General features: G+C 39.5%; 1 protein-coding gene across 2 annotated transcripts in view; it reads left to right on the forward strand.

Annotated features, from left to right (window-relative positions):
- LOC109291538 (multidrug resistance protein 1-like) overlaps positions 1-12,273 on the forward strand; it is a 59,029-nt gene that overhangs the window by 20,356 nt on the left and 26,400 nt on the right. For both annotated transcript variants that reach the window (XM_019508562.1, XM_019508563.1), the window contains exons 12-18: positions 780-905; positions 3,129-3,332; positions 5,197-5,367; positions 6,889-7,050; positions 7,621-7,866; positions 9,778-9,924; positions 11,651-11,755. In XM_019508562.1, coding sequence (XP_019364107.1) covers positions 780-905; positions 3,129-3,332; positions 5,197-5,367; positions 6,889-7,050; positions 7,621-7,866; positions 9,778-9,924; positions 11,651-11,755 — 1,161 coding nt within the window. The remainder of the gene's footprint in view (positions 1-779; positions 906-3,128; positions 3,333-5,196; positions 5,368-6,888; positions 7,051-7,620; positions 7,867-9,777; positions 9,925-11,650; positions 11,756-12,273) is intronic.

Below are 12,273 nucleotides of genomic sequence, written 5' to 3' on the forward strand. Positions count from 1 at the left end.
GCATAATATCCTATACAGAATGTTGTTCTTTCTTGGTCATGCAGATATCACAGAGAATGTATAATACTAGTTTACTAGAGAAATAGAGCTGTTCAGGTATAGTGAAAAAAGAAAAAAAATACTATAACTCGCTTAATTTTTCTTTGGATAAGAAATATGTAAGCAAAATCATAAATCAACCTGGTATTCATGAAGAGGGTTCTCATAGCAGCCAAATAGTTACTAAATTAGTCATGTATGAAATGCAATGAATAGAAATATTTTTGAGAGAAAATATTTTTAAATGTGGAAAATGGCCTAAAAGGCACTATTGGTCCATAACTAACTCCTTACTAATAAATGGTAGGATGTTGAATCTTGAGTCCTATTTTTCTAACCAGGGTCATTAAAACACACACCTTGGTTTTTGGCTTGGGGTAAAAAGCCTTAATAAAATAAAAAATAGAACAAAACAAGCTTACAATTAAAGAATCTAAGTATTTTTCATCTTCAAGGTGCTGTAAGGTTAATAACCAAGTATTATCCCATTGTATAACTAGAAAAATCTCAAACCAGAAACCTAATTGATTTTTCAAGGTCATTAGAAATCTGTCAGAGCCAGGATTGGGAACAAAGGAGAGATAATAGACCATCAAGCTCATCATACTCTTAGAAGTCCACAACTTTTATTATTGCCTTGTTTGTGATGGCAAGCATCCTAACAGACTGTTTTCTAACCAAACCATTGGTTTAGCTACCTTTAGGCTTATCAGAATAAAATATGAACATTATGTTTCCAGATTCTTAGCGGTCTGAGTCTGAAAGTTCAAACAGGGAAGACCATTGCTTTGGTTGGTTCCAGTGGCTGTGGCAAAAGCACTACAATTCAGCTTCTGCAGAGATTCTATGATCCAGTCCAAGGAGAGGTAAGCGCACTTGAATTGTAGGTACTAACGAATACTAAGATAAACTTTAATTTTCAGGATAGATTGAACCTTCACTCTAAAAAGACGTATTACAATCTTGTTTCTAGTTTTGAACTATGGGCACTTATTCTACACAATTAATTAAAGAACCTGGACAAAGTGAACTTTTTTTTTTTCCACTTTTTAAAATGGTGTTTGTTCGTCTTCCACAAGCACTCTGCATTCCTGTATCTAGTCAGCAAGAACAACCAAATACTGGAAATTTCAAAATGTGTAGTAGCTCAAGGAAACTGGACCCTAGAAGTCCCTTCCAACATTTACTTCCCTTTTCCTCTGTATCAGTGATTCTCAACCAGGGTGCTGAGGCACTCTGGAGTGCCACCAGATCTTTTAAGGGTGCTGTGAACTGTGAGGAGATAAGTGAAGTATTAGCCTGCATTTATGCACTTATCTCTTGAGGCTTGTCCCCCACTCTGCAAGGACGTAAGCACTGTAATATATTAATTCGTTTTTGAAAGTGTGTGCCACAGTTCACAAAAATTATGGAGGGCTGGCTTGAGTCCAGTGAAGGGTGCCTAGAGTCCAAAAAAAGGTTGAGAACCACTGCTCTATGTCTTACAGAACAAAGCTGTCTAACTAGCAACCCATGGGCCATATGCAGCCCCCAAAGGGTTAACAGGTGGCCCATGGACTCCCAGCATGACTGCCACTACCCTTCCCTCCCCCCACCATTGTTGATCATGCCATGGCAGCTAGGTTCTTTGGGACTCCCTGCCCTCCCCCAGCTTGTACTTCCTGCTCACACTCCGGGTGGATGTGGCAGTTAGAGTGGCCATCATACAGGACAGTCTGGTTGTCCTCTGTCCTCTATTGATACAAAACCGGATGCCTTTATATCCTCTATTTTTCTCTTCAAGTAGTTCAAGAGAAAAATAGAGGATATAAAGGCATCCAGTTTCGTATCAATAGAGGACAGAGTAGCAGAAAACTGGAACGTTCTCTATGATGGCCAGCTTAGTGGCATTGCACTTGGAGGGGACTGGGATGCCCAAGCTGCATGCACCATGGGGGCTCAGAGGGGCCATGCTGCAGACATGGTGAGGAGAAGGCTGGGCTGCTCATGGTGTGTGGAAGAAAAGCAGGATCCAAGTTGCCAGCACTACAGGTAGGCACGCAGCTGGGATGGGAGGAGGATCAGTCTTGCTGTGTGCACTGGGATGGGGAGGGGAGGGGAGGGCGGGAAGGCTGTCCATTAGGCATATGCAGCTGATAAGTGGAGGGGAGGGAGGGGGAGCTGAGCTGCTTGGTGGCTGAGAGGGGAGTGTTGGCTGTCCTTGCAGCAGGTATAGCTGGGAGGGGGGTGGGGCCAGGCAGTCTGTGCTGTGTGCATGTACTAGTTTGCCCTTGCTGAGGCAGAGATCCCAAGGAAGGAGCTGACTGTGCAGCAAATAGTTCTTATTCTGCAGCCTGTGCCTTACGAGTGACAGGCAGCTGGCAGTCCATGTGGCCCCCAGCTGCCTAGAAGTTATAGAACATATATCATGGGCCTGCACATGGTTTACTTCATTTTCACTGAACATAAACTCTGTTCTAGGAACAGAGGTTTCTTATTCTAAACTGTTCTTTTAAAAGAAACAAAGTACAGTATATACTTTTTTGGTGGAAAACAAGGAAATTACACAATTAAATTTGCATTTAGGACAAGAGCTATATTCATAATAAGCAAAAAAAAAATTCAACTAGCTCTACTTAATATTTGTTTTTCTTATTTGGAGTATATTCTGTTCTAGTAGCACAGATTAATTTATTACTCCCTCTTGGATAAGGGGGGCAGGGTTAATTCACTTTAAAAAAAAATTTAAAAATCCTACAATCCAGAAGAAAACTCTGGATTTTTTAAGTGCTCAGATTTCCTGGGGACAATGTAGTATTAACAGACTAGTAGACTTTTATTCTTGTATGTGAGGTTGCGGTCTGAGTACCTGGTGCTACCCTATATGTTTATCCTGCTCCTTAGTCTCCCACTTTATGCAATGTGTAAAAAGACAGATATTTAATTTCTCCTGTTCATTTTTTATTTCTACTTTTAAAAAATATAACCATGTGAGCAGCTGCTGTACAGATACTTGTAACCCATTCAAACAGCTATTTTATAGTCATCTTTTTTTGTTTTAAACAAAGCCGATTTCTGCAGGCCATTTAACATTTTGCTTTTCTTCCCAGATTACCTTAGATGGGCGAGATATTCGAACACTTAATGTCAGGTGGCTAAGAGAAAATATTGGCATTGTGAGCCAGGAGCCTGTCTTGTTTGCAACTACAATAGCTGAAAATATTCGCTATGGCAGAGAGGATATTAGTGATGTCGAAATTGAGCAAGCAGCGAAAGAAGCGAATGCTTTTGATTTTATATCAAGACTGCCTGATGTGAGTTGTGAGATTTTGAATACCTTTAGGGTTAAATCCACAAAAAGCCTTGGGCATTGCAACACTTGCTGTTCTTGTGCCTAAATTTTCCACCACAGCAGAATCTGCAACCTTTAACTTAGAAGTTTAGGCTCTCAAACAATATATGGGAAGAGTTAGGCAACCAAGCAAAAATTGGCAAGCTGCCTAAGTTGGCCAGTAGAAAATAATGAGAGAGAGAGATTTCTTCCGAAAGCTGCAAGATATGGGCTGAGTATGATGGAAGTCTATCAAATCATGAGGGGTGGGCACAATACATCGTGAGGGCCAAATCTGGCCCGCCAGCTGATTTGGATCTGGCCCATAGGCTGACACACCAGTTTATTGAATCTGGCCTATGGCTGCCCCTGCAGCGATCCACATAGGGCTGAGCCCCTCCCACTTCCACCCATGCCCCAGCCCCAGCCAGCATGCAAACCTTCCCAGCAGGGCTGCTGTCAGTGGGGCTTCAACCGTCCAAGTTACATTTTTAGTACATAATTTTTTTTTTATCTGTAATTTGTTAAAAGGATATCTTCTAAAAGATTTTGTGTGTGGAGCCCTAAACGCCTCACCAGAACTTAAGTGGCCCCCATCCATAGTAATTGCCTACCCTATCCAGTAGTTCATACCTGAAGAAAAGTGCCTTGCATTTGAAAGATTGTCTAACTTTATCCTAACTATGCAGTTGGTCCAATAAATAATAGCATCCAAAAAATGAGTTGCCTCTCACTCACTGGTTAGAGGCCTCTCACTCACTGGTTAGAGCACTCAGCCAGAATTTAGGGGGGAAATTTCTTCCTCTATCTATCAGGATTTACACCCACATCTTCTGGGAAAGCACTCACACTTGAAATCAAACTTCTCTCAGGGAGCAGATTCTGGTCTGAAGCCCAGATGCTAGACATACATCTGAAAATAGAAGAAATATACATGGCATATGGTTACAGTTATTGTGCAGCCTTAGTGAAGCTCTGATGCACTACTTAGCTCTGCCTCTCAGCAGAGCTAATTAGTCTGGGCACAGTACCATGTGAACAAACTCCATTTGTTTTGGCTTATGAGGTAGCCTGTGGCTATATGCAAGTGGCTAGGGCTAGACTAGCTATTCAGTGGAGTTCTACCCATTTACCCTACAAGGAATTTTGGCTTACAGTTTACTGTATAATAATCACCATATATTACATGCCCAGATTTTTTTTTAAATATAGTAAGGTAGGTGAAGGACTTCTATAGACAATGATGGATTCCTGTTGTGCCAAGTCAACTGTGTTTTGACTACTTTTGCTAAATATTATCCCCCTCACCCCTCCTTGAATCTCCCTTTTTTATTATTTTAACTTTTCTATTTATGAAAGTGAACTAAGCTGTTCTGATAGTCTTTTGCTGTTATTGTTAACCAGTTAGATATCTGGATTCCTTCAGACAGTTCTAGTCTCTTATTTCACTTCTATCACTTCCCTTTTGTAATACCTAAAAATCTGATTTTAGAGTATATTTTAATCTAATAAAAACCAAGATGCCAGATACTGATTTTTCTAACCAAACTGAAGGAGGAAAGAAGACAAATATGTAAACTGATAATTAGAAACAATAAATCTTTCATCTGCCTCCAGGAGGAGGACAAAAATTGAACATAGTTGGCTAGGATGAGACTTTTAGCAATGAATACTTTTAAATGTTCTCTGTGATAGATGCCTTATACTTAACCATATGTCATGATATTTAAAAAAACAAAAAAACAAAAAAAGGAACATTTTGGTTTGCAATACTCACAGCTAACTAGAGCACTAGAGGATTTCACTTGAGCCCTTCTACAATCTTGATTCCTCCATGATTTTCTCAGAAATTTAATACTCTGGTGGGAGAAAGAGGTGCTCAGCTGAGTGGAGGACAGAAACAACGAATTGCTATTGCCCGTGCCCTGGCAAGGAATCCCAAGATCCTCCTTCTGGATGAAGCCACATCTGCTCTGGATACTCAGAGTGAATCCATAGTGCAGACTGCTCTTGATAAGGTAGGGATTGTCTTGCTGAAGTTCCTAGCCAGCAGAAGGAAACACAACAACCAGATGGCATATGTTTTTTCAGGGCACCTTCCCACTGTTTTGAAGCAAGGCTTTAAATGAGGGCATTGGTACTAATGAGGATATATGTTTATATTTTAGTGTTATGAAGTTGCTATGAAAATTAATCACAATCTCTTTAAGCAATTATGAGATTTTTTCCTTGTGGTCTTTTCATTATGCTGTACACAGGCTGGATGCTACTCGGTGAATGAGCAGCTGTGCCATATTTATTTTATGCTTATCACTTAGTGTACTGTCCCAGCACCTATTTATACTTATACCTGCTATGTTTAGGTGTCCAATTCAAGGTCCCTATGACCTGATTTTTGAGAGAACTCTTTGTTATTCATTTGTTCAGAGCACAGCTCCTACTGACTTCAGCTGCATCTGTGAGCACTCCTTCCTCGCCCCACTCCACAAAATAGACTAAATAATCTTAAATTGGTTACATAGAAAAAGAGGGGTACAGAGTTAGCAGCTTGCAATAAATTTTATTGATGTAAATTGCCAAGCAGTTGCAAAGGCTTCTGTGGCACAGGCAAGATAGAATCCTTTTCTCTTCCTCAGCCCCTTGTCCCATTCACTGCACTCCATCCAACTTCTGTGACCAGATGTGGCCTGGTTCCTACAGCAGACTGCTTTGATGTACATCTTGCCCATTCCATGAGCACCATTCAACCTTCTTTTACTGCTTTTGGTTCCTGTGCCTGCCATCCTTATGTCCCTGGATGCAGGGACATATAATTATAGAAAAAGGTCTTCTTGACTCCTGCAGTCCCAGGTTGAAGAACGAGCACTCAGTTGCTCTGTGGGAATTGTGCAGTGGCAGTAGGTATGCTCACAGGAGCTATAACAGGATGAAGCATATTCACTACAGGCTAAATCTTCAGATAATGTAACTGCCAAGCTCTAAAAAAAAATGAACTGAGATTTTCAATTGTTTATAAATTTAGCCAGATTTATATAGATTGCAATAAGGATAGCAACCCCCACCCCCCATCTGACATCAGCAGGACTTGTCCCACCCCCCGAGATGTCAGGTTCCTACTCTAAAGGACAAGCATTCTGAGCTCTTTCAACTAAATAGCTGTGGAAAATGTATAATATAAATAAAGCAACCAGGTACTTCTTTAAATGTTGGTAGTAATAGCATTAGTTTTAGTATTAGTTGTATTATAAACAAATTTATAAACAACTGAAAATAGGTCTTCTATTAGGCATCTTTAATTATAGACACTGGTATCCATACTCCTGTTAATATGGTTTCCTTTGTCACAATACATGTGGATTCTATCATTGGAAATGCACGCATAACTGCATTCATGAAAATAATGGCCAAGTATAAGAGGTTGCAGGGTTTTTAGAATGGAATGTTCTGTCATCTGCTCATTGTCAACTCAATTCAATTTAAAACTAAAACTTCTTGTGTTTTTGTTTTGTTCTGTTTTGTTTTATGTTGTTTTCCCTAAGGCTAGGGCTGGACGTACCACCATTGTGATAGCTCACAGGCTCTCAACAATCAGGAATGCTGATATTATTGCTGGGTTTGAGAGAGGCGTGCTTGTTGAACAGGGAACACATAATGAACTCATGGCACAGAAGGGAGTCTACTATTCTCTTGTAATGCAGCAGGTAATGATATGTGATTGAGAGCTACTGACTTAAGTGCTTCAGATTTATGGCCTATTGCTGCTTAAGAAAATCACCTCTATAATATCTCTTTGATGTAATTGCTGACACATGCAGTTTTGCACTCAAACTGCTGGGCCATTTTCACCCTGTAGTTCCTGCCAGTTTTCTAGCTGATTGAAAGTTGATCATTTAGTCTTGTTTATGAGCCTGAAGTAATTGTTCTTCACCTGTATCAGTGCTTCATATTTACGTGTCATAATACATCAAAAACATAACTGATTTACAGAGGTGGAATAAATTATTAGTGTCTATTCACAGAACTATTGGCTCACAAATTTGACTGAGAAATAAAGATAGGGGGAGAAGCATACAGGGCCAAGTTTTCTGATGTCTAAATTGGACCTGCAACATTTTACACAAGCAGAGAATTCAGCCTACAGAAATCAGGAGGTGAACATAGCCATGCAACCAAAACTTTATTTTTGTTTGTTCCCAACAAGCATTATTGTTAATTCCCTTTGCTACTAACTGTCTTGTGATGGTGTATCACCATTCCTTGGTTGTCACTAGGGTCATAATGAAAATGTTCATGGTGATGAGATGTCGGAAGGAGATGAAGAGACAGAAGATGAGAACTACGAGGAAGCAGATTTAAATAAAATTGGACAACAGAATTTGACTGAACATGGTAGCTTTGAAAAATTAGGAATCAGTGAAAAAGGAAGCATTCATAAGAGATCCAGCAGGCATAAGAGCAGGAAATGCTCTTCTAAGAAAAGGTATTCTGAAAAGAAGAAGAAAACAAAGGAGAGAGAGGTTAGTGCTAAAATTTCCGTTCAAAGGTTTAGTGCTAACTTGTGAGAACAAGATAAAGCTGGTTAGGGGGCTATTTTCTGTTTTGTTTTGTAATGCATTCAGCCATGCCACCTTTGTTATGACCCTGTCATCTGCAACATTGATCTAAGTGAATACTTAAATTGAGAGTCTTCAGGGCACTCACAGATTTAACACATCAGTGTAATTTCTTGACACCTTCTGAATCTGACAGTCGGCCTTGCGTTAAAGTGTTGTGCAGTTAAGTTCATCCTTAGGTTGAGATGTAAAACTTCTTGTCATAATTCATAATATGAAGGTGTTAATTCTGGTGTCCTGGCCAACCTGTGACTCAGATAATTAAATTCCACTGCCTAAAACTATTGCAGTACTCTTTGCTTCCTGATGTGAACTGTTAACACTTCTGTGCATTTTTCTGGTGGATTACATGATCCTTATATCCTTATGAGATCTAGTTTGCAAAGCGTTTTGAGATGAAAAGTGCTATATAAATGCAAACTATTATCATCAATACAAGTATTAGACACAAATTAAATTGAGAAAATAGATTTTTAAAAGTCTGCACTTTTGAAATGTAACTTAAAACAACAGAAAAGGGTTTTTTGTTTTTGTTTTTCCCCCCCCCCCCATCAGCCAGCTTCCTCAGTATATGCTTTAATAGATCCAGTTTCTAAAGTCCTTCTAAAGTGTACAGTCAAATTATTCACATCTCTGTATCAAGCTGCTTGGAGGAAAAGCAGTGGAAACTTTTTCATTGGACTTCATATCTTCTAGTGCAAAAGGTCAAAAATAAAAGCCTAGGGGTGAAGCCTGGATCCAGTGACATCCATGGGAGATTTGCCATTGGCTTAAGTTAGGCTAGTATTTCACCAGCAATAATGTTTTCTTATTGAAATGTAATTTTAGAATCCATAACACACCTACCCTCATTATACCACACCCTACTGATACAGTCTTGGTATATATTGCATAAAAATACACCAGTCCAGAATTCAATTTTTGTCTATTTCTTACTACTGCATTCAGTCTTCTCAGAGGAAGTAGTGGGTGGAAATATTCATGACTTCAGCATTCATTGTGTTTACAGTAAAGTGAGAAATTATTTTATGCAGCCATTCAAATTTATTTCAGAAAATTCAGCACGTTTTTATGGTTGAAGTGTGGCCACACTTTTCAGTGTCTGGAAACCAGGAAGCAATAGCAACTGATTTTTTTTTTTTTTTATCTCCTTTAATATCGTATATCAGTTCCTATGTTTTCATTACTCCCTTTCCTGAACTTCCTCAAAGTCATGATCAGTGCAATAGCTCAATGAAGCTGAATTGAGCTTGCCTGTATTTTTCAAAGGAGATGTAGGCTAATCATTGTTTCATATGCCTTTTCTGTGCTTCTGGTAATGATGCAAAGACTATATTTTGTAAAAGAAGAAACAGGCTAATTGACATAACTATACCCAATTGTACTATTGCCAACCCACTAACATTTAGTTGAGACTGAACTAGACTGATCTTATTGTGCTCTGAACAGTGAGACTTTTTAGTTCCTTATAATGATTCATGTGTTAAAGTTGCCATTCACAGTGACTGATTCTATGTGACTTTTTGTTGAACTATATAGACCTCTCTCCTCCATCACTTTGCCTTTTGTTAAATTTCTGCCTCCAGATTTTTTTGATGTTGTAATTGAAGTTTCAACAAGACATTGAACTAGACTGATGCAAACCTCCAGTATATTTGCTCTTGTAGAGAGTGGGTATTTGAGGCTGGCATGAACTCTCTTTCAGCATTTGCAGGGCTATTTCATTACTTAGCAACTGATTTATCCCTGCTCTGTGGGCATTTGTTATATTCTAAAACTTTCAGTGAAAATTTGAATTTGACCTCTCTCATGTAGGAAGAAAAACTCCCTGCTGTGCCTTACTCCAGAATTCTGGCTCTGAACGAGCCTGAGTGGTGGTATATATTGTTTGGCGTGATTGCTGCTGCCATCTCAGGGGGTGTCTATCCTGCCTTTGCTGTTATATTTGGAAAAATCATTGGGGTAAGTTCAGAGCTGTATAGTGAACTAATTGAAACAAAGCACATATACAGAATTTTCAGTCCTGCTCTAACAGCAAGCCAATCCTCTCTATAGTATCCCTATATGACGTTTCTTGCCTGTTTGCCAGCCCCACACACAGGAATCATTTCACTCTTTCAGGACAACAAACTACCTTCCTGTCCCTCAAGTCACTTCTTAAAACTTCCTGCCTTCGCTTAATGCTGTATGTACATCCTATCTTGTACCTGACTCAACATTATTTGAATTGAATTAATTTATTTTAGGCAGTTAGCTACTTTTAGTCACTCTGCTACAGGTTTGTCAGTACTTGGTATAGTTGTGAAACTTTATAATGAATGGGTGCTTTAATTACAGCAGCTCCAAGAGCTGCTGTAATTAAAGCACCTGCAGCATCTTGTGTATTCAATGTTTTGTGTATTAATCAAGTTTGCTCCAATGCACTGTAATTACAGTGCATCAGAGCAGCATTTCCGCATGCCTACAGGCACCCCATTATGACTGGTAGGGAGACTGCGTTCCCCCTTGAGATTCCTGTAGTGGCTTGTTTGAAGTTACTAGGTGCTATTATGTTAGAGAATCAGTCTTGGGAGGATAGTTGGAGCCTGGAAGCTAGAGAAACTTTTTTTTAACTTCCAGCAAGAGAAGAGTGGCTAGAAGGAAGCTGGATGGTCTGACACATTATGCTTAAGACATGATTAACTTGACCTGGTGACCTGGCTACACATTCACTCAATAATGACATGATAAAAGCAAGAATAAGCAACAAAGTTGTTACAAAAATATGGGTAAGTTCTTTGTTGCTGGTTCTTATCATGCCTTTAATTGAACATGTGCCCAATGCTCCATCATGGGAGCACAGGGTACCTTCCCCACTACAATGTGGCTGGGAGCTCTGTCAGCTGAGGGGGCTCCCAGGCTTAGAAGCAATGATTGGCAATACAGGAAGGAGCCCAGGATCACGATCCCAAGTTCCCCCCACACTGGTAGTGTGGCATGATGGGATATGACCCCACAATCCTGCCTCTTGCCATGCACATGTGGCATTGCAGGAGGTGCAATTATTGGGATTGTGCATTAGATCCTATCACACCTTCTTTTAAACATCTGTTGGGGGGGCCCCCTGGATGTTCAGGTAAAGCCACAATAGGATCTGATGCATGATTCACACAGTCACTCCTGCCATGCCACACATGCATGGCAGGAGGCATGACTGTGGGATCCAGCATCAGTTCCAATCATGCCTTATCGCCAGTTCAGTGGGAGCCTGGGATTGTAATCCCAGTGCGTGGAACGCTGCCTCCGCTGCAGACCTTTTGAGCAGATGCAGCTTTCAGCCATAGAGGAGCACCTGATCACACGTTCGATTAATGACATTAAATGAACAAGCCACAAAGTTATTCCACATTTTTTATGGAATAAATTTGTGGTTTATTCCTTGTTTTATCATGCCATTATTTGATTGAACATGTGGCTAGGTCACAATTTAAGGTGGGATTAACTGGTTAATCATGCATTAAGTGTAATGTGTAGATGGGGCCTCAAGGTGAAGTGCTAGCAGCTAAGAAGTGAATCACAGTTCAGAAGACAGGAAAGAGGTGAGAAAATGGAATGCTAAGTTATTTCTCCAGTGTTTTCTGAGCCAAAGTTGATTAATGTAACTGGTAATCAATGTCTGTGCACTTAATTTTGTGCTGTTCTTATATAGGCTTTTCAAGAAACAGACCCTGATAAGAGGAACAAAAACACTGTGGTGCTTTCTCTTATGTTTCTTGTGGTGGGAGTGATCACCTTAGTGACCCACATCATCCAAGTAAGCTTCACTAAATTGAAATGTCAAGTGTTTTTAGTTCTTTGTCATACTTCAGGTATAATGACAGTGACTGTAGTGAAGAGACAATATATTGTTCAAATCTACAAAACTCCTGAATTGCCAGTCATCTTTTGGGATATGTTTTTTTATTATTATTATTATTATTATTATTATTATTATTTTATCCTGATATTCGTGTATTTTACTATTCAAAATATGTGACCATATATTTACTAGTGTAAATCGGCTCCACTGAAGACATTGAAGGATTGAAGTCCATTGATTTCAAGGCTGGAAATTTGGCCTACATACATTTTGGTCAAGATTTTCAGTTCTTACTACAAGGCTATTATGGGGAATACAAAACAACTTGGCGTTAGGTATATTTTATATAAATTCTTCCCAAATCAATACACTGAGGGACTCAAATGTGTAGTATAGAATAGAGAATCATTCTTATCTGGATAATCAGTTTCAGACAAACTTAGGTTAGTAATACCTGATATATTTCATAGACT

The sequence above is a fragment of the Gavialis gangeticus genome, unplaced genomic scaffold (genome assembly GCF_001723915.1).
Source record: "Gavialis gangeticus isolate Ggan-Ray unplaced genomic scaffold, GavGan_comp1, whole genome shotgun sequence".
Lineage (NCBI taxonomy): Eukaryota > Metazoa > Chordata > Crocodylia > Gavialidae > Gavialis > Gavialis gangeticus.